General features: G+C 42.0%; 1 protein-coding gene and 1 long non-coding RNA gene across 4 annotated transcripts in view; one reads left to right on the top strand and one right to left on the bottom strand.

The window, feature by feature from the left end:
- Positions 1–22,774, top strand: part of brf1a (BRF1 general transcription factor IIIB subunit a) — a 130,958-nt gene that overhangs the window by 44,071 nt on the left and 64,113 nt on the right. For all 3 annotated transcript variants that reach the window (XM_086275933.1, XM_086275931.1, XM_086275934.1), the window contains one exon: positions 426–749. In XM_086275933.1, the coding sequence (XP_086132059.1) occupies positions 426–749 (324 nt within the window). The remainder of the gene's footprint in view (positions 1–425; positions 750–22,774) is intronic.
- LOC147306398 (uncharacterized) lies at positions 140–21,850 on the bottom strand. Its single transcript, XR_015126509.1, has 4 exons — positions 21,750–21,850; positions 21,160–21,290; positions 20,919–21,061; positions 140–723 (listed from the first exon to the last, which is right to left on the bottom strand). It is a non-coding gene; the product is annotated as an uncharacterized LOC147306398 (long non-coding RNA).

The raw sequence follows: 22,774 nt of genomic DNA, 5'->3' as shown, positions 1-22,774 counted from the left end.
TTTTCCACTAATTTAATTTGAAAACTCTAACTATGGTGTACAATTATGCAGTCTTATTAATCTTCAGGGAATACTCAGGAGTTACGAACTACATAAAATGAAGCAAAGTAAAAGTGGGAATTTTTTCAAGGACGGATGTTTTATTTTATTTTATTGTGAGTCTGAGAATTAAACAAGTCACCTGCCGGTTATTATAGCATTATAACTGCATCCCTATATGCTGTTAAGCTGACACACATGAATGGTTGTTTCAGTCGCCTTGTCCAGACACGTTTGTGTGTTTACATTTTAATAAACATGGTGACAAAAGTTAAAAGCTTTCAGCGTGTTGTTTATGGTCCAATTATCTAAATAGCTTAGCATAAAGACTTTGCACACAAAGTGGTAAATGAATGACACATCCCCACGTTTGTCCTGCTCCACAGATTTGGAAAATGATGACAAAAACAACATTCTCTCCATGTCATCGAAGCTGGTGGACGACGAGGAACCAGAAGACGAAGATGAGCTTCGAGCTGTGGCCAAGCACTTTGGCAAAGACCTTAACGAGCTCACACTGGAGGCTCTGATAAAACTGGAGCAGAAGAGACCAGAAGACGAGGAGGGGAACCAGGAGCAAGAGGACGACGGGGACTTCCCACAGAGAAAAGCCCCATCGCTGGCGTTCCTCCTGGGATCGATGCCCTCATCAGCCACACTGGGCCTCTCAGAGTCCATCAGCAGCTGTGTCACAGACGAGAAGGAGAACGGTAAGTACAAGTTATTTATCATCTTGGAATAGCTCCATCCTTTTTCTTTATTTATTTGCAACATCGGACATGAGATTATTGCTGATTTCTGTTATAATCTCATTTGTTTGTCGTGTCAAGTTTCGTATGCGACCAACATTTTAGATTTATTTTCTTTAACCTTATTTGTTCCTGCCTTGTTACACTGCATTTAATGTGCCATAAAAATGATCCAAGACAAGTAGAAGCTTAATAAACCCTGACTGTGCAAACAGTAGTTTAAAAAGCAATTTGAAGACGGCGGTGCGTTTAAGACGAGACGTCAGGCATTATATCGTCTGCCTCAGCAAACGTCTTTATAAAAGCAGGTGTACCCTTGAGAATGATCTGATTCAGAGTGCTGCAGTGATATCATTCATCCTTGACTGTGTCTCGTACGTTCAGTATCACCATAATAATCCATAATCATGTTAAAGGATGCTCTCTCAGGTTTAATTGCAGTAATTAACTGGGCTCTATGAATGAAATGGGCTGTGCTGTGTTTGAAATGTCTCCTGTTCTGCGTTACCTTTTCTTTTCGAATGTGTGGGAGGATGTGTTTGCTATATGTCTGAACCCTCGAGGACACTGGAGATAAAAAAATGTTCATGTTGTTGTAGTGTTTTGTTTATTTGAGGGACTTTGAACCATTTCTCTCCAGAAACGACATTTAAACATGTTTATTTGGATAATTTTGCACTCCCGATTTTCATTTTTGAGCCGTGCCTGTTATTTTTATTTTTTTTTCTTATTTGTTTATTTTTTTTAGAAGTGATATTGAGCCAAGTTAGTCTCCTGGTCTTTTCTGACACTTCTAGTCATCATCTGCATTGTCACAGTCTGGCTGAGGCAGACTGTATGGAGTGAGGAAGGGGACCCAAGTGCAGACACGCAAAGCGATAACTTTTAACAGAAAGCGATATATTTATAGTGGATGATGAATAAGTACAAAACAAAAGACAAAATCAATGACAACGCTAAACTAAACCCTAAACTGGGAGGAAACCTGGAAGAATGGAAAACCTGACAAGAATACGTGAATACCTGGAAACATGACGTGAACTTAGCAGACGACCTGAACACGAATGACTGGAAACACACAGACTAAATGCAAACATGAGGTGATCAGAGGAAGTGGAAACACCCGGGGAAACGGCTGATAAGAATGAACATAACGACGCCACCGGGGGGGGGTAAAACCAAACACGTTGAACAAAGGAACACAAGACCTCTTCAAAATAAAACAGGAAACATAATGACATGACAACAAGAACTTGACAACACAAGACACGCAGACATGAAACACATGAAGGTGAGGGAGACTTAACACAGGGGTTGAATACACAAGGGGGATCTAATAACAAAGAATTATAATGGCAACCTAGGCATAATAGAAATGAACGTAGAAAACCTAAAGGACATAAAAATAAAGCATGTGTACTCCAAACTGAACTTTTTGTCGGTGACACGAACACTTTTCCACCTTTAGTTCAGCATGAATACTTGAATCTGTTGCTGAAATAATTTCAGCCAGTTTATTTTTGCAGCTTCTGTTTAGAAATTATAAAGTCTTTATAAAACTTGTCTGTGTTATAAAGTCTTTCACATGTAAAAGCCTGGTTCTGCTGGAGGTCTCTTCCTGTTAAAAGGGAGTTTTTCCTTCCCACTCTTGCCAAAGTGCTTCTTCAAAGAGGATCATTTGATTGCTGGGGTTTTTCTCTCGATCATTGCAGCGTCTTTATTTTACAATATAAACCTCGTTGCAACTGTTGTTGTGATCTAATGCTATATAAATAAAATTAAATAGAATTAAAACGAAACTACTTGAGTGTTCTCCAGTATTCATGAAAAAAGAGCCAACAGATCATACATCTGATTACACCCTCAGTCAATTTGACTTATTAACAGTTTCGAAAATAAACCATTACAGGAATCCATCATACATTGTGTGTAATTACTTAATTACACGAGTAGGATGCACTGCACCCCCACCCCTTCTTAGCTGGGTGCACAGAGGTGTTGATGGATGCAGTGTAATGGTGCCATGATGCTGCATCTGTTCTGATGTAAAAGCCTGTTTTTACAGCTCTGAATGGGAGGACGGGGGGAGTCATGAGAGGCTAAGAGTGGAAGGTGAAGTGTTTTGATTGATTGGGGGGGTAGGAGAGGTTATGACGTGGCTTTATGTTCAGAGAACATCATGCACCTTAAAGGTCAGAAGGTTTGAATCTCAGCAGAAGCTTTTTTGTGACCATAAATATTGACCTAGGTCCCCTTTAAAAGTCATTTCTGAGACTTTTTCTCGACAAATGCTCTTAAATTTTTACATTTATTTCCCTGAACAGCACTTAAGACCAAGTACCCTTTAAATGTCAAGTTTTGGTGGGGCCAAAGAGGATAGCCAACTGTCTGTGATTCATATTGTTAAGAATAGGGATTGACCAAAGGGTTGTAACACATTAAAAAATCATGGCTTTATATTCACCTCTGTTTTGGAACAGTGGCTTGATATAGTAGGAAAAGCAAAATAAATGTGTAAATTATGTTTTATTTTGAAAACTTAAAACTTGGCTCAGTGATGGAGTAGCAGGTAAATTCATTTTGGGTGTAACAGAGCCCCGATTCAAGAGTGGGACGGGACACAAACCCAGCCTCATGAATCACAAACTATTGCACTCCTAGTATCTGTCTGGCCTGGATAAATGGGAGGGTTACATTAGGAATGCCATCCAGTGTAAAATCTGTACCCAATCAACAGATCCATCCTGATGAGGAGGAATTAAAGGAGCAGCCAAAAGTACCGTGAAAACTCAAAACGGTAAAAAAGAATGCGGTTGGCTATAATACTTAATATAATAGTTAAGGGAATCAGATACTGCTCTTAAAAAAGAAACAAAACAAAACTTACTTGACTTGAACTACTTGGCCCAAATTGTCCATCTAGACTGTTTTTTGCTGGTTTGGGAGATAATGACATGTCGATCTTCTCTCAAATATAATGAAACTAAATGGTCTTTGCCTTGAGGCACTAAGAACTCAGAAGCACTATAAGTCTTTCCAGAAATTTCAACCCTGTTGGGGAAAAATCCATAAACCTTGTGTATTTTTGTGTAGTTTCTTACTACCAAACTACAATCGGCATGAGAGAGGCTTGTTGTGCTTTTCTCCAAAACTGGACAACTCGGCACGAAACAATCTAGCTGGATAAAAAGCTTCTCGGGCAAAAGGGAGTGTTAAATTTCACAGTGGGCTTTCCTTTTAAATGAAACATTAAAGTCAGCAGGGCAAATACAGTTTTAGATTGTAAAGATGGGAACACCAAGTGGGAACCTCCACGGCCGAACAAATGAAGTGCCAAAAACTGCAGCTCCACTAACTCACACTTGAGACAGTCAGTCCTTAGAGTTAAAATACCCAACTTTACAGCTCTGAAGAGTTGGTTGGCCTCTATGGATAGTTTCTTGTGTCATAACAACCATTAATAACCATGCAGAACATGATTTACTTTTTATAAATCATCATCTGGTTACTGGATAATTTAGTTGTACATGTACATTGAGCTGGCTGCCACTGCAACTCTGGAGTCACTGAACTGGACCTCTGACATGTGTGTGCTATAGGTTAGAAATATCTTCTTGAATTATTCTTGTATCGAACTTTGCACTCCAGTTTTGGGTAGTGAATTCTTTTATTTTAAGTTTTAGCACTAATTTACAAATGTGAGTGTCAGGCGTTTTATATTGTAAGGTAGGCCCTACAATAATAAACACAGAGAAAAACCGAACAATCATATGACCCCCTATGAGCAAGCACTTTGGCAAGAGTGGGAAGGAAAAACTCCCTTTTAACAGGAAGAAACCTCCAGCAGAACCAGGCTCAGGGAGGGGCGGGGCCATCTGCTCCGACCGGTTGGGGTGAGAGAAGGAAGACAGAATAAAAGACATGCTGTGGAAGAGAGCCAGAGATTAATAACAAGTACGATTCAGTGCAGAGAGGTCTGTTAACACATACTGAGTGAGAAAGTGGATTGAAGAGCAAGGTTGCTAGCATTAGCAGATAAGTTAGCACTCTACACTCAACCAAATTTGATTAATTCTGCCTCCAGTGAAACTAACGTGGTGGCTAAAGCGCAAAATGCTGCATTTAGAACCAATTTCATGGTGGATGTGCTTATCTCTTAGTCTGTCAGTAACACTGTCTTCCTCTCTCTTAGGACACACTCATCTTGGACAAATGAACTGAATAATTATGATTATTCATGAATAATGATTTGGAACGTGTTACATTTTTATTCAGTGCAAACTCCACTTAAGTAGCCATTAAATCACAGGATGCAAGTTAACGTGCAAGATTCATGAAGATCGCACGTCTGCCACTTTAAAAGCTAATCATGCTAGCACGATAGCATTCAGGTCGGAAGTTTGAGATATCTGACGGATGAACATCTGCACAAAACTCATGTTTTTCAGATGTTTTTCCATCTGGGCTTAATTGGAGCATTGACGGAGCATCAACACCATCTGTACTGTTAGACTGAAGAGTAGGCTTATTGTACAGTCAGCAGTTCTCTGTGTTGGTAGATATAAGTAACTTTAGAGAGCTAATATCTCAGCTTGAACAAAATAATGTCAACACTTTTCATTACCCTGTTTTGAGACTTCTACATCAGTAAGATTCTCCATTTTTATTATTTCACAATACATTCTTTAAGCAATAAATTGCAAAAAAGTGGAAGAATGCTTGATGGTAGCAAATATGTTACAAATTAAAGTTCATGTAAGAAAAATATATTTAATTCTTGTGACTTTTCAGAAGGTTCAGGGCATGAACTCTATTATCATGAAAATATAATTTTCTGGCAGCTATTTCATGGTTCAGGCTTTTTCATGGTTAATGGAGAAGATTAATTAACAAAAAGATGAACATTTTCTAAGAATTTCGTCCACGGTTGGTTCCACAAGCTTTTGTGAAACATGGCCCATTTTCAGAAATGTGGAGAAGACTCCACTACATGTCTAAAATGTAAATGAAGTGCCTGTGGCTGTGATACATGAAGATTATCACCTTAAACACATGAACACAATCTGAATATTTGTGGTCCATGAGAAGGTCTCCATAGCTTGGGTCAAACCAGCCATTAACCTGATGAAGACGTCCCCAATAATCCCACTGATGTCATCCTATCGTGGGGAAATCTGCGACCGTGGTGAGGTTCAGAGTGAGAAAAGCCACAACTGCAGTGAATTACAGCGCTCTGAATCATAAGCGCTTATGTTAATTGTAAATGTGTCTCCGTCTTTATTGGCTTTGTTATGGAGTGACGTTAGTTTGAGTCATCTTACGCGATTATTGTCGCGAGGCTCATCGGATGTGGCCATGAATGACAAAGTTGCCATTAAAAATGAAAAATGGGGCATGATTGAAGGGTTTAATGGTTGGCTGGTGGGAGTGGAGGCTGACCTCAGCGGGGAGCTGTGTGATTACAGGGGAGGCGTTCAGTCCCTGGGGTCTGTGTCCTTCTTTCGGGTTACTCTGGAGGTTTAAATACTTTAACAGTGTTACAAACCGTCATTTGTGGCAGTGGTTTTCAGACTTGATTTGACTCTTACACAAGATCCACACCAAAATCTGTGCTGTTTGTGCGTTTTCTGTCCCCGTTTCTGCTTCCACAGTTGACCTTATTTAATCACGTGATTTGCAAAAACAAAATAAACTTAACCTCCACCATGTTTACTGTGCTGCTGTTGGATTTAAAAATACTGCCTGAAAGCGACCTGTCATGCTTTTACTCTGTAATTAGTCTAATTAGTATAATTTTGTGATGCCATTGAGATACAGCGAAAGGGAGGGGAAAAAACATCCTGATTTCTGGGTTTCGGGTGTTTGCCAATGTTTGACACGGTGTAGATGTATGTGTGACTGCTGCGTGTAGACTTACATACACAAATGTGACGTAATTACTGTGTTAGCCGAAAGCTCTCCATCATGTAGCTCTTTGTTTTTTGTTTGGAGGCCTGTTACTTGGAGGTGGACACACACAGAAGTTTAGTGAATGCAGGCTGGTCCTGGTTCATCTGAGGCTTTGGCTAATTGGGGTGGATACAGGAGGGGCTGCATGAGCGTTGTGGACCCCCTTCCCCCTCCCTCTGCTGCAGAACCTCAATCTTTGAAGTATTAAGTGGACAGGATACCTTGTCATTAGGACCGAGCCTTTCATCTGCACACTCCAGTGTGTATGTGTGTAGGTTTTGTGGACATTGTTAGTGGAGGGCAGGAGGGCAGGAGGAAGTTAAAGGGTGTAATTTTGGATTCACTCGGGAAAAGGGAAACGGCAAAGGAAACTAAGTAAAAAGAAAACGCAGATGGTCTGGAACAAAGTCACCAGTTGATCTTTTTAGTTTTAAGGTAGATGGAGATACAGAGCACACTTGGGTTTGATTGTGTACTTACCCGCATTGGCATTTTTTTTTTTTCCTTGTTAGTTTTTAGAATCCCACTTTGGTTGTCAGTGATTCAGTATATTGACAGTGTGTAACTCACAGCATAAACCAAAAGCTGAGGCTCTAAATATTCTGCTACTGTATGATGTCAGAGGGGTCATCTCAGCCATACAGCTCTGGCTGTTGGCACAGAAGCCCCGCCCACCTACCGTTTGTGTTTGGCGTGGCGGCCAGTCAAAAGAAAAATGGCTTAAAGGGAGAGAGAAGCTGAAATGGCTTTTTTTTTTTTTTTTTTTTTTTTTTTTTTGAGATAATCTGTCTTATTATAGGATTATTTTGTAAAACTACTCTTGTAAAAACCGTACCATGAAAACGGAGAGCTGGAAGTTATCATCATAGGTCACTTTTAAAAAAATAGCAAAAAAGCCAGCCTACTTACAGAGAAAATTTATTCAGAGTTTTGTCAAACCCTAAGAAAGAAATCTGAGGTTTTTAAGCTTTTCCCAGACATCTCAAAGAATGAAAAAGTAGAAAAATAAATCTTCAGCTGGCTAAACTGTCTTGCTCTGATCTATCCACACAAATACAATACAGGCTACAATTCTTATTATTGGGTATTTAACCTACAGGCCAGTGCGGTAGAGCTCTCCGGCGGGGGTGAGAATAAAGGACAAAGTCGGAGCCTCTCCTAAAGAACCTTACGAGTGCCTGACCTCAGGGGAGTTTCCAGGACTTTTTCTTTCAGTGGTTTGGCAGCGGGAACTGCAGGACATCATAATAATTGGCAGAAATGAATTGTGTGGAAAATTGGCGCTGTGCCTTACTGATGTACTTTATTACATGAACAGTAGCACAGCACAAGAGCCTGCAAATGGGTTTGTGTGGAATAACTGTTTTTCAAAGCGATGAAACAAGTGTTTGGGCCCGTTACTCAAGTAAAAGTAAAAAGATTCACTATAGAAGTATGTTTAAACTCCCTGATGTAAAAGTTCTCATTAACCATGTGCAATCATGAGCTCGTGCAAACAACAGAAGACTTTCCTTCTGAGAGAGTATGAGTGCTCCATCCATTTGTGTTACTGAAAGGGAGGTGGCAGCCTTCCTAGTTAAACTCCATTCTGCCTCTCCTCGTTTCACTCCTCTCCGTCACTGACAGCCTGTCGGAGTTATGGCATTTTCATTAACTTGTGCTATCAGAGGACAAAGTGAGCCCGAGAGCAGCCTGGCTGACCAGCAAATGCGCCGGAAGAAGGAACGTGACTCCAGCACCCCCCGATGACTTTGTCACATTCGCCCGTAGTCGAGGTCTTCGGGTAACTCTGACCTGCACCATTAGAGGCAGCATTGATTGAGGCACACTGTTTTCAGCGGAGCACTTAGTTCAATCAATGACGTGTGCCCTGACCTTAACTACCTCGGTGAGAACAGCTCTTGTCAAACCACTCTGCTGTTTTTATTGCCTGCAAACGTCTGGGGAGAGAGCTGTTTGAAGTGAGCGAAACTCTAGATTTTAGCAGGGCCTTTTGCACTTTTAAGAATCCATTTCATTTCAAAGACCTAACTTTATTTCACAGCCCATTTTTGGGATGTTAGGCTGTTTAAGGAAACCAACATCGCTCCCCAGATAAGAACTTGTTCTCCTGAAACATTTTCTTGCATCCATCGTCTGCACTAATAGCAATCGCTGCAGTAAATCGTGGCTCTGAGCACTCCAGGGCGCAGTCGAAGCTCTCCGACAGATCTCTGCTCTGACAGCAGCTCTGCTGAGTCAATTACAGTCTTTTAAATGAGCAGCATCTGTCTCATCTCTTCCCCGTCCACAGAGGAGTTGTTCAGGGATGAAAGGAAATGCAAAGTCTCATCAGTTTCAGCATCACCACGCTTTCACATCTGACTGCTGAGGTGGTAAAGTGGAAAAAAGCTCTGCGAGCTCCTTTGTGTTGTGTTGTTGCTGTGCTAATGAGCAGAGAGGCAGCCCTTCAAACCACGAGGTCGCCGGTTTGATCCCAGCAGCTACAAGTGTTCCCAACGTTGATCGAGAGAGCTTCATCTTAAGTGTTTTTCCCTCTAACTGTTTCTGGTTAGGAATGAAAAGAACATTTCCTAAAAACATTTATGCACCTTTTCTGTATTATCAAAGATTTTGAAACCAGAATTTGCGAAACAAAGGAAACTGCGTTTGGATACTGGAAGGATTCGCACCACATTTGCTGAAAATGGGTCAAACTTTGAAAGAAGACAAAGTGTGGAAAGATGAATCTGTGACCAAATGTCTTGTGAAGGACAGATCTCAGTAGTTAAAGCGAGTTGTTGGAAAAGCTGTGAGACACACACACACACACACACACACACACACACACACACACACACACACACACACAACCTTCTAACAACCCAAGTAATGATTGATTTATCTCACAATTAAAACATGACAGCACTGTTTTTTTTTCTTTTCTCAGATAGAGAGGTATGACATACAGAGTAAGAGTGAGTCTGGCTATTTAGTAGGGCTGCACGATTAATCGTTAGAAAATCGCGATCTCGATTTATACTTATGTGCGATCTCATTTCCAAATGACAACGATTTAAAAAAAAAAAAAAAAAAAAAAAAAAAAAGACGACGACGACGATTGTACCGCATTTTGATCCGGGACGTACTCTGCATGAAAACAAGCGCTCACTCTTCCTGCTCAACAAATGACAAGGGCGGAGCTTTATACCACGTGATACAGAAGCTGTGCCATGTGATGCTAACATTAGCAGGGAAAAAACAACGGAGAGCACGTCAGGGATGACGAGAAAGTGACAGGAGAAAATCCGTCCCGGTCAACCACCCAAACATCAATAACGGGAACCTTATACAGCGCTTCCCTATACCCGTCGAACTCCCGCAGGCACAAAGAAATTACGGAGGCTATCACTTATCACCTGACCAAAGATATGGCTCCCATCAACACTGTGCAAAACGAGGGATTTAGGAAAATGATCAACACCCTAGACAAACGCTACACAGTGCCATCCCGCAACTATTTTTCTATTGTTGCACTACCTGCTCTATACACGCAGCGTCGAGCAACGGTGGAGACGGAATTTCAAGCAGTACAACATTTTGCGGCAACAACAAAACGTGAGACATTTGTTGTTTTTATATTTATTTATTGTTTTTATATTTATTGTTTTTATGTTCAGTCTCAACTGTTACGAAGTTGATGTGCAGTTAATAAGTGCAATAAATATTTATACTGGAAAAGAAAATCGTGAGAGAATCGTGATCTCAATTCTAAGCCAAAAAAATCGTGATTCTCATTTTATGCGAAATCGTGCAGCCCTACTATTTAGTATGAGCCCCAATTACCAGTCTGCCTGGATACCCTATCAGTCGATACTGGTTACTTGCTTGTACCATTCATCACTGAGCAGGTAAAAACAACAGTTACAGCTGAGAAACAAAGAACTGCACAAAAGCTCAGGCACATTAGTCGTTTTATAGTTTGCTAGTTTTTTATTTTATTAGTTTGTTACCTAACACTAATTAGCAGGGATGTAGTTTCTTGCACCTGTGCATTCTTTCATTGAAGGTTGCTAGCCATACTCTTGACCAAACGTAGTCTGAACAAGTTCCCCCCCTCCTCCAGAAAACAACCAACAAAAAGACATGCAAAGTCCAAAATCATGGCCGATATCACAGTATCGCAATGGTAGATAGACGGTGCTCAGTGATCAATAGAAAAAAAGAGTTAGCCCTGCAGGGAAATTTGAATCAGGTATTCCAAGCCAGGGCTTAATATGACTGCTGATAATCAACAAAAACCTAAATGCAGCACTGCTGTGATCACCTATTAAAAAGCACAACATGGGGGGGGGGGGATCAATGGAGAGACCAATCTAATTACAGAAAGTAGGCAGATAAGTGCAGATAATGTTCCCCTGCAAACAAGCCACAGCGTCAGTTGTTTAGTTAAAGAGTTGATGTGTGTGTGAAGTTGCACAAAACAAAGTGGCAATATTAACATCTGGATGAACAGAAGTAGGAATTTAAAACCTCACTTTGTTATAGATGATGTCAGCACACAGTCTGATTGCATCATTTAACAAAAATGTTAAATGGCTTTAACATGTGGGTCTTCCATATAAAGTGTAGGAGGGGAGATGAGGTGGAGTATTTTAATCTCAGCACCTGCTGAATATATTTAATGGAAGGCTATTGTTCAGTCAGCAGCAGTGCAAACTTGTGGCCATCATCTGCTGCTGATCAGCAAGAATGAAGCGAGTTGTCCCTTTAATTAATGATGGCTTATTGCTAATATATGCAGATAATCCATTCACAAACTCGTCCCATTGGCTCACTGTGAACGTTTTCCTCTCTGCTGCCATGACAGCTGGTCAGGCCTGAGTGTTTGCAGTGCCTGGGGCGGTACAGTAGAGCTTGACGGACATATGGCCGGATGGACACAGGCCCTCAGAGGAGGGGAGGACACAATTGGATGGCTGGCAGACAGACAGACAGACAGGCGATGGCAGTGCAGGGAGACGGGCATCAGTGAAACACAGAGGCACAAGAGGACGAAGCAAACAGTGTAATGTTTATTTCAGGCCCTCAGTGTTCTCCGTGGACAGCCCATCATATGCTTTCAGTGAGTCAGTACAAGCTAAGCTACCTCAGCAGCAGCAGTGTGGTGCAGAATATGAAATCAGGCAGCGCGTGTGCGTGTGTGAGCAGCAGCAGTTAGCAGTCAGTCTCTCTGGTGAGATGGCTGCGGCAGCAGCCCGTCACAGCAGCCAGCTGTGATCGGAGATGATGTGCGTCTTCTGGCCCGAGGAGGCAAAGGGAAGCCGTCTCGTCTGCCGCCGCCAGCCTGACAGGAGATGACAGCTACCGTTTAGCAGGCAGGCAAAGGCAGAACGTGGTGCTCGCCTCTGGCTGTTACGTCATTTCACTGTCTCAACCTCCTCCCTTCCTCGACCTTTAATGCTGTGTCACTGGAGTTTTAGCAGGAGTCCCACCCAGACCAGGCGTGTCTGGAACTGACACCACACGCACAGTTTTTGTTTCTGGTAATCACAATTCCATGATTTGAAATGCAGTTTGAAGATAATGCTTTAAATATGTGAGCATTTCAACGTTTTAGGGAAGAGGTTTTGATGTAGTGATGGGCATACAGATCATCTTACACAAAATCTTTCTCTTGTACAAAACAGATGCTGACTTTAATAAAAAAAAAAAAGAGAGTATACGCCATAGACACAATAACAGAGAATAACAACACCAGGGGAAAAACACCAAGCAAAACAACTGAGTTTTACTGTTATTCATCAGGTTCTTGTGGCACTGACATTCATTAAATAACATTTTAGGTGCTACTTTAGTCTGAGGCCTTGATTAATTAACACCATCACCTTCAAATCCAACTAAGAATTACTCTTATGAGACTGTGGAATTTAACTTTTCATTGAATAACTAAACCAACTAAACAGTCATTGCAAAAGACCAAACCCTGGGACTTGCCTTCCAGTTCACTTTTACAATAAATATGATTTACTTTGATATAATTTCTCAAAAGCAACAGACTTACTCAGTCTTGGGTCAATTCAAATTGCATTTCTGGCAAAGTCTTGAGTCAAAGTGGAAAGAGCGGAGCGGCGGCTCTGGTGTCTAAATCAAAGGTAATGTTCTAATGTTGTCAAGACGAGGTGCAGATGAGGTGTTTCCCCCTTGCTGGAGGCAGCAGATGGAAGGATTGTTTCTTAGAGGAGCAGGCCAGCAGCTCGGAGGTTGCTGTTTCTGCAGCTCTGCGTTCACAAATGTCCGTTCTTCACAGGTTTTTTGGAAAATGTAACATGATCGTCCTCAACAGATGGGAGTATGGAATTGAAGGCTGTCAGAATTAAAGTTTCTACCTTTAATTCCTCTTCAATTACATTTTTTAGGGTTGGTATAGGTGCTAAGTGCTAAAACAGTGTGTCTTCTTGTTTTCTCTCAGTTGTTTTCACATAATCTCTTTTAGATGCAGTGATGTCCTCATGAAGCTTCACATATGAGCCTTAAATTGGAGCAAAGCCAAAGCATTTCTAGCTGCTTGGTTCCATATCTTCAACCCAAACTACAGCCTCATTAACACCACCTGCAGTCCTGCTGTTTATTTTTAAACATCACTGCAGTTGGATGTGTTCTGTTAACAGTAAGCACACAAACCTGTAATACAGAAGCAAGAAAAGTCAACCCGAAGATCTTTGTGTTCATAATAAACAGGTTAAGCTGACTGTGGGTGTGAGTTTGGAGCGTTCACAGATGTGCAGAAAAAAGGGCATCATCTCTAAGAAAACAGGAGTTCCTGATAACAAATCCCAACGTGTTTCAGCCGTAAGAGTTTTCATTGTTGTTCTGAATCGGGGATGCGATTGAAATTTTTCCTCACAGAACATGAAAACAAGAAGCTGAACTGCATGTCAGAAGTTAAAGTTCTTTGAACATCTCAGACTGACGACGCACAAAAGCAGAAAGGGATCCGAGCAGGGATTCCCCACCAGCCCCACCTTTGATTTGGTGTCTCGGTCTCTGATTACATCCATAGAAAGTTTATAAATGTTTCCCACCAGATGAGCAGACGGTTTGGGTACATGTAAAACACAGAAGGCTGATTCATCGGTGTGGCAACAGCAACACTTGGCTAAACATTCCAGTGGCTGTAATCTGACATTTAGGATGTTTGATACTCATCCAAACCAATACGCACACGAAGCATCGCTCAGTTTCTAACATACATTCTCCAATATTTTACTTCTTTCTTTTTCTCCTCAGCTGTGCTGCTGAGACAGCCGCGGCCGGCCACGAGCGCGCTTCTCCTCATCCATCAAAGAGTCGCGCAGTTCATGTGGGGATATTCTGACAGTGTGGATTCACTCAGTGTGGATGATTTATTCATCCTGCTCTTGTGATGTAAAATTGCAGACTGTTTTGGAAAATATCGAAGCGGGGACAAAATTGACAGAACATCTCTTTGATCAAAGATATTTATTCAAAATATGGAAAACATGGCGCGCGCACTGTTGAAACGGCCCGTCGCTTTCAATGCAAACATCTGTTGTGTTTATGAGAGAGCACGGTGTAGGCAGAGGGAGGCGGACGCTAAACATCACGGACCGTTTGAGATTGTTCATAACAGTGGAAACAAAAGTGACGCAGTGTCGGCTGGTCCGGTGTTTAGGCCTGTTTGCTTGCTACTGTTTAGGAGATTTCTACTAGATGACTGTTTTGGTTTGAATAAATCTTTACTGGCACCAGTATCAATAAAGATAATGTTCTGTGCTGGAGAAGGGGAGCACACACGCTACAGCATTTATTACATGCAGTCCTTAGCAGATCATTTGTTGTTTGGTCGAATGCTTCAAATCGTGACAGGCGCTTTGTTGTCCAGTCCAGGCATCGGATCCAACTCTTATGAAAGGAAAAAAAGAGAGCGAGCCTGCATAAATTTTTCATCATCTGTCTGAAATGAGATGATTTTTACTCCTTTTTGCATTCTTTGAGTTATAAAAAGTGTTTTTCTTGTGCTTGTTTGTGGATTCCGGGGGAGAGAAAGGCGAACACACTCAGTTTTACTGCAAGCGGCTCAGACTCCTGCAGGACCTCCTGTGATACACTAAGGGAGGATCCATGGTTACACCATCCAGCTCGAAGTATAAGCCTTATCAAAAAGGAAAGTTCAAAGCCTAATCCTAAACTAGAGAGGGCGTCTGTCTCCTGAATCCAAATTGAAGCCTGCTTCCACAGGAGAGGGGCCTGATAGCTTCCTCCCACTCCACTTTCAGAAACTCTCGGAGCCCACAGTCTGAGAGCGAAGCCCTCGAAACCTATTTTGCTGTCTCCTTTTCAAAACCAGATCAAGTTTTGACTTAGAAAAAGAGCAGCTTTGTCCAGCTTGTGCCCCTGTGGATGAGGACCAATAGCAGTGTGGCCTGAGGAATCCAGCAGAGACATTATTTGAATGTCACTCTGCCAAATTCAAATGCTAGTGTTTGAACAGCGATGACAAAGTCGTTCTTTAAATATCTTTTAATGCAGGTGTGAGGCAGCAAGCGCATTTGCTGATACCCGTTTAATCATCTCATTTCGTCACGTCCTGCTGAGTACATCTCCATAACAGTAGCCGATAAAAAGGAAAATTAGCATTTTTATTTGACAGACTTTGTAGAATGTCACTTGATCACTTGCTCATTTGGATGGAAGCGCAGCAGCTGACAGAGCTCAGAGGGTTAGTGCATGTGGCTAAAGGTCTGTGGAGTCTTGAGTGGCATTTATTGCAAAGTTACATCACATAATTGGGATCTGGAGCAGATCTGGTTTGTGTTATAGTTGAAATAAAAAAGGGCCATTTAAACAAACAAATGAATAAATAAACTTAAATAAATATTAGAAAAATAAATCCATCATACCTTGATCGCCAGAGACTTTATTATATCATATGTTTTTTTTGTTGCTGCCAAAAAAAGTCATGAAAGCAACAAAAAAGCTTTCGAGCCTGCAGCACTGAGACCAGCAGTTCATTCAGACATTGCTCTCTTGCACACACATTTCTTTAAAAAGTCAGACTCTATAGTTTTTCTACATGCACGCTCAAACCAGAGGCATCAAACCTTCGTTAGGGACTATTTTTAGCAGCAGATTAAGACCCATATGGCCACCAGAGTGAGTATTTGGGAAATTTGTGCCACAGAATAAAAAGACATTGCAGTGTGCACTCATTCATTTTTACATTATTATTAATTATGATCAGTTATGGTTTTGTTAATTATAGTTTTGGGATTTTAATGGAGTTTGTGCAAAATGATGAAATGAAACAAAATATAATTTAAAGTCCACATTTATGAGGAAACTTCAAATATAAACAAGTTGGCTTCATTTTGCTTTCTGGGGTATCCCCCCCCCCCCCCCCCCCACTCACTCACACCCATTTTTGTGTCTGGGGGAGGAGGAGAAGAAGCAGGTGGTTGAGTGGGCGTATGCTCAGCCTCAGCTCCTCCAAGGTCAGTGGAGGTCACGTTTTAATGGGCTTGCCCAGCCCACCCGTGTCAGCGAGAATCTCTCACTCTATTTATTGCCTCGGCCGGCTGGTTATTTCTTCAGGGCAGCACTGGCATCGAGCCTTATTACCTCATAGCACTGCAGAGAAGGACTTTTACACCAGAGCTGCCTTTTTTTTTTACATACGAGGCATTTAGCCAACAGTCTGGTCCAGGCATGCTTTAACATGAGTAGAAGCAAAGAGTAAATATGCAGTAGTGTCCAGCTTGCAGAAAAAAAATTCAAACAAAGGCAATTTTTATCTGTGACGTTCTATATAAATAATATGACTGGCAACATATGAAGTAGCCCTCTTTGCAAAGAAAATATTCAAAAAAATCAATAATCTGCTTTGCTCTCTGCACTTTTCTTTACTTCGATCACATTAAACCCCGTCTGTTATCATATTCCTCATTTTATTAAATGTGTATTTCAAGCTCTGTAATTGCATCTCTGCACTGCAGCTAGCAATCAAAGCGCATTCACACAAATGATTTATGCTACATGCAGGGAAGAAGACTGCATCGTCACAACAGCATTACTGCGTCAGACCGGTTGCTGTGGCCTGTGATCCAAACAATAGTTTGTCAGACATTCGTTCCTGTGTTTCATTTACAGAATCTCAAGAGCTGTAGACTTTTATGACTGGCCGTACAGTTCTGTTAGCTTGGACTATTGAACTAATAATTCTTTAAACTAAAAGCATCCGAGCGTTGAATCCAGAAATCCCTCTCAGCTGCTACACTCACAATTCTATTGGATGTGCTGAAAACATGCCCAGCGCCGACTGGGATCAGTAGTTTGCAGCTGTGCTGTTGGATTTTATCATACGTTATCATTGCAGTCCTCCTCACTTTGTCATAGTCATACTTTGTTTCTAAATGCAATCATCACTCCGTGCAAACATGGTACCTGTCTGCTGAATAGAAACGCTGTTTCCGAGAGAAACCTGGTTGCTGAATGTAAACCGCAGATAATAAGACCGCTGGTTGTACTGGGTCAAGGTGGATGCTTAAAAACTTGGCTAGATGCCACAAATGGGCTGTCAAAAGCTGTACTGCCCCCAGTGGGCAGTAAGGTGTACTGTCTTAATCAACAAGGACAGAAGATTACTAGCTAAAGTTTCTCCTTAGAGCAGATCGTTCCTGCTTGAGTAATTATTTAAGCTGGTTTTTCAGTGCACACCAGAGCCAGTGCGTAGAAGTATCGCTTGGTTGCGTTCTTTGTGCAGCAGTTTCATTCACTTCACCTCTAACAGCCACCGTCTAATCTCAAAGCAGAAAACCTGACAAATGAAAACATCTCCCTTCACGTGTCTCCTCCCTGCGGCCCCCGTGGCCGAGCTGGGCGCAGGTCGAAGGGTTTGGGTATGTAGGAGTGGATCAGGATTGTTGCTGACATCAAGAGCTGAGAGTCTGGATAATGTGGGCTGCGTTTGAAGTGTGGATGATGGGTGATCCTGCAGCACCGAGGCTACACAGCCCCATTCATCCCTTAGATCACACACACTCAGTCTTTGTTTTTTGTTTTTTTGTCTTTTTTTTTTTTTTTTTCCAGAAGGGGAAGGAGGTAGAGGGGGGAGGGGGAGAGGACATGAGGTGTGGAGGAGTCAGCAGACTGGTGCTTCCTTTTAATTCAGCCAGCGTGGCTTTTTTTCCCTCCATTTTTATCCCCGCTCTCCCTTCGTCTTCTCTGTCTGTGTCATTTCTGTCAGATCAGGCCTAAATGAAATACAGCTCAGGATTAGAGAAAGATCACTGAACTCCTCTTAAGCCTCCCTTTTCTCTGTCTCTCTATCCTAACTTTTCTTTCCGTCTTAACTCATATTTTACTGTCTTCAGTCTTTTCTCTCTGCCTGGTCTCCCAGCTGCTGTCCTCTCATTCCTCCTCGTCCTCCCTCCTGCTGCCTTTTCTCCATCAGTCTGTTTGTCTCTGTGTCCTACCTAGCTCATTCTTTCTCTCTTAATCTCCCCTGCTCTGCCTCTTTTTGTCTTTATCTCCCTGCTTTTCTCATTTTTCTCCCCTTGTTACGACTTCAGTGTCTCTTGCTCTCTTTGGCCTTTCCATCTGCTGTTTATCATGTCTTTGTGAGAGTAAGGCTGGGGGTTTTCCGTTTCTCTTAATGTCAACAAATGTTATCAACCAAAATGTCCTGCTGTCAAAATTTCCATTAGGATCAGTATAGTTTGACTTTCTTAAGAAAAATGAACTATATGGTTGTGCGTGAGTCATGATTTGGACTCACTATACAGAAATCAACACCAACATTTAGATGTTCCTACTAACAAGTATGCTTATCCAAAGCCAGATTTGACTTATTTTTCTACCCCACGGGGGCCGATAACTCCTTCACCTGTCAGTTAGATATGCTTTATTCTACTTGTAGAGAAATGTACTTTCGACCACATGCTGCCAAACCGGAGACAGAAGCACAGACTGATTGCTGTCTTTTGTAGACAATGTGGACAAAGTGGTTTGTGAGGACTTGCGCTGACTTTGTGGGTCTTGCCACCTTAGCTTTCTGAAACGAGACGTCACAAATACGGGGAATGTTTGATTTCTCAACCACAAGTAGGCCCCACCCAAAAGCAGACCCTCTTTATTGTTTTTCTAGACACCGATGAGATCATAATGTACAAAGTAAACGTGCTGTTCGATGTAGGAGTTGAAGTTTAAGAGTGTGACTGTGAGCACATCAGGAAAGTGCTTACTGAGGTCATGAATTAAGGGAAACAAAGTACTTTGCAGTAGAATTTATATACCGCAAGACCAAAGTTGCTGCCCCCTGCTGGTCATCAGAAGGAAAAAGACGTGGGTTTGAAGCAGGGGTGTCCAACTCCAGGCCTCGAGGGCTGGTGTTCTGCAGGTTTTAGATGTGGTCTTGATCCAGGACGGCTATTTAAATGGCTAAATGACTTCCTCAATGTGTCCTGAAGTTCTCCAGAGGCCTGGTAATGAACTAATCATGTGATTCAGGTGTGTAGACCCAGGTTGAGATCTAAAACCTCCAGGACACCGGCCCTTAAGGCCTGGAGTTGGCCAAGCCTGATTTAAAGCATTATAAAGCTGCGTTTAATTTTCAGCCAGCACGACGATGAGAAAATGTCTTATAAACAACAGATTTGGAGATCACTGTTTTCTGTTTTTTATTTGATTTTTACAGAACATCCCAACTTTTTGGGAATCCCTTGGCTCTAACAGTGGAAAACTAAAAGTTAAACATCTGATCATTTGAAAGATTCCTCAAGTTAGCCACTGTTTTTGTTTTTCACTTCTGCACAATGTAATTTCATCATTGGCCAAAAAACCCGTTAAAATCACGAACGAGCCGCGGTGTTGAAGGGTAGGGCTGCAATCTAATCGGTTTCCTGTTTGGAATACATCTCAAACTTTTCACCACCCCTCCCCCTATTGCAAAAAATTGCAAAGACCAAAGCGCAGCATTTGTCTTTTTGAGCCTGGCCTGATTATTGCTTTGATCGCTTGGGATGACAAATGTCACTTGTGCCAGATTATAGGTTCAGTAAGTAACAGGAGGACAAGCTAAAATAAATATTTGAATGTTAATGTGCTTTCCGAAGATAAGCTGAGGCATGGACAGAGCAGACTGAGGTAATTTTCCTTTAAACATGCTGATCAGCCCGGTCAGAAATCAAATGTGTTTGGTAAAAGTCATGAAGAAGTGCAGAGGAGGAGGAGGGATACACAATATTGTTGAAAGATGCATGCACACACTTTTTTTCCCTCATCTGGTTCTGGGGTCAAACTCAAAGGGTTGTTTGGGTTGTATTTGTGCTACGAATGGCTGAGCAACAAAGAAACGAGAGCTCTGGAGGAAAAGTAGCAGAGCGTTGGATGTGGGATCATCTCTTTCAGAAAGTTGCAGATAAAAGGAGCGACACTGATACGCCATATCCAACATCTAAAAGCTGTGGAGGAAGGGAGTTTCCAAAGCTATCTGACACGCAGTTCAGGCATAAATCTAGCTTAACTCTGCTCAGTACCAGGCTGGGACTGCATTATTCCTGCCTGAAGACACCCGCACAGTGGGAACTCTCAAATTAGCATGTACAGGTAACATTTCTACTCAGTGTGGAGCTGGAGGAAGGCCACGAGTTTTAGTGGCCACAGCTACAGAACTGAGTCATCGAGTTTTAATTGATTATAAATTGAGTTAAACGCTGAAAACCAATCCTCAGTTTAACGTTTGTGGGATTTCAGTGGCTGTAATTAATAAAAGCTGGTTTTTACTAACCGATGCATTTACTTCAGATGTGCCCCAGTAAATGCACATTGCCTCCTATTTTAGCCTAAAACTACAGGGGCTAACTTGTTCAGGAAATTGTAAAGCATGTTTACAAATGAAACTCTATATGTGCGAGGTGTTTTTAAAGCTTTATGTCTTCAGTGGGATCCAGCGGTTTTGGAGGTGGGAGCACAGGGAGGCAGGAAGCATTGAGAGACAGCCTAAACACGTTGTTGGTTCTGGTCTTTTTCTGGGATTTGTGGACACTAAGAAAAATAAGGATCCTCAGCGGCCGCATTATGTCTTACTTTTTCTGCTTGGCTCACTCACCAGCCCCCCCCACCCCCCTTTAAATCTCTTGTTCTCTGCCTCCTTCACCATCTTCAAAAGGCTGTCTACTTCACCTGTTAGCGTTCGCTCCTGCGGGGCACACTTTCTCAGTTTCTTTGTGTTCTTTTATTCTCTCGTCTTTCGTATTAGAGGTCCTCTGCGGTGAAGCATCTTTTTCTCCTGACCACATCAGACAGGCCTGCTGCCACCCGGGACACTGTGATATGTGGGAGACGGCCAAGAAGGGGATAGTATTAGGGGGTAATTCTGAAGCAGTAAGAGAGGGGTTGAGGAGTATACGTTGGGTCAGGTTACCTGGCTGTGAGGGCCACGAGAGAACAGGGTGATAGGGTTAACAGCTTGCGGTGGATTAGGCTGGTTGAACACCACCTTCCTGTGAGTGATTTTTGCTTTCTCCTTGATTTTTCTTCAGGCCAGCCGTATGCCTGAAAAGAAATTGAATTTGGCATCTTCTCAGACAGCTGTCGAACCTGCAGCTGTGAGAAAATAAGTGTCCTTACTGTGATGCCAGATAAAGGAGCTTAGCGAGTAAAATATATCATATGTGGGCTGGAGCCAGTTAAATCACATTGTTTATGGAGGGATGAGCCATCCCTCGTGTTCATGCACAGTGAATACTGAAGTGAAATTTAATGCCAAGACGAGGCATTCCTGCTCTTGTTCTGGAGTCACCTATCAAGGTCGCATGACTGTTGGGACCTGAATGACTAAAGCCCATCCATCTATCCATCCAGATAAAAGGACTTTGCCTTGTAGATGGTAGTTGGTTGCTAGGGGGCTTTAAAAGTTCCAGATGTCTAGTTAACCCTCTTGTGTCTTTATCATGTCATATGTCGATCAACAGTATCCTTTGCTGAAGCTGGTAGTTGCTTCAGTTTACTCACCTCAGAGTTGACACTGGTCTGATTGTATCCTCACGTGGTGTTGTCTGGACCTCTCAACGATGGCTCTCGGGCCTACTCTACGTTACAGTGTGTCTAGTTAGCGTTTAGCTTAGCACTAATTAGCAGATTGTGTTTCTGTATGTGTGCAAGTTCACGGATGCAACTTGCTAAACGAGCTTGTTGATTTTAGCTGATAACTTGGAACTTAACTCTCTGGGTGTTGCAGCTAAAATGCTGAGGCTGTACCCGGTCTTTAAGTCTGACATCATTAGCCAGTTCCAGGTTCAAACTTTGCTTCAGGTGCCAAAGTCAAACAAACACTGCAGCATCACTGAGAGTTAAAAACTGTCTAAATTCTTTCATCTTCATTAAAATGATCAGTGTGGCTGCTCTACCAGGTGTAACAATTAAGTTTAACATCCAGGCATCCATGAAAACACAATTTTTAAATTTTAGTTAGCAGGGAGTTAGCTTGCTAGTTTCCATCTAAAGATGATATAATCTAAAGATGATGTAATGACTGAGAGATTTGTGATGTAATTAAAACGTACAGCTCTGCTATCACTTCCAACATAAATGAAAACTAAACGGCAGTGACGTTTGTAGGGTTACTGAAGGTGGGCTAGCTGGTATATAATGATGTGCTACGTGGTGGATAGCTACACAGCTATGGTTAGCATAATATAAACACAGTGAACCTGGAGGATGAATGCTAACCTTTTTTTCTGAGCTTTAAAATGAATAGCGGTAATAAAAACCGAGAGAGGCCGACACTGGTCACTGCCTTTTTTTCGGGGCTTGAAACGTAATCACTTAAAGACCAGATGAGGCTACAGAATCCAAAAACTGGTGATGTCACAGTGTCTATATCCATTGATCAAATAAAGGCCCGCCCTTTAAGCCAACCTTCATGTGATTGGCTGCTTCTAGCAAACAGAAGTTGAAAGGGCAGCTGGGTGGGGTTCTCTCTGACATTACGTAGCACTAAACCGGTCAAAATAGTGTTTGAGCTCAATCCTCAAACA

This window comes from Aulonocara sp. 'chitande type north' Nkhata Bay, linkage group LG19 (genome assembly GCF_057382095.1).
Source record: "Aulonocara sp. 'chitande type north' Nkhata Bay isolate Kocher_YH1m ecotype deep benthic linkage group LG19, A_spYH_male_GT1.1, whole genome shotgun sequence".
In the NCBI taxonomy this organism is placed as follows: domain Eukaryota; kingdom Metazoa; phylum Chordata; class Actinopteri; order Cichliformes; family Cichlidae; genus Aulonocara; species Aulonocara sp. 'chitande type north' Nkhata Bay.
Note: the sequence above shows the minus strand (reverse complement) of the source record. Positions and strands in the feature narration are given on the sequence as shown.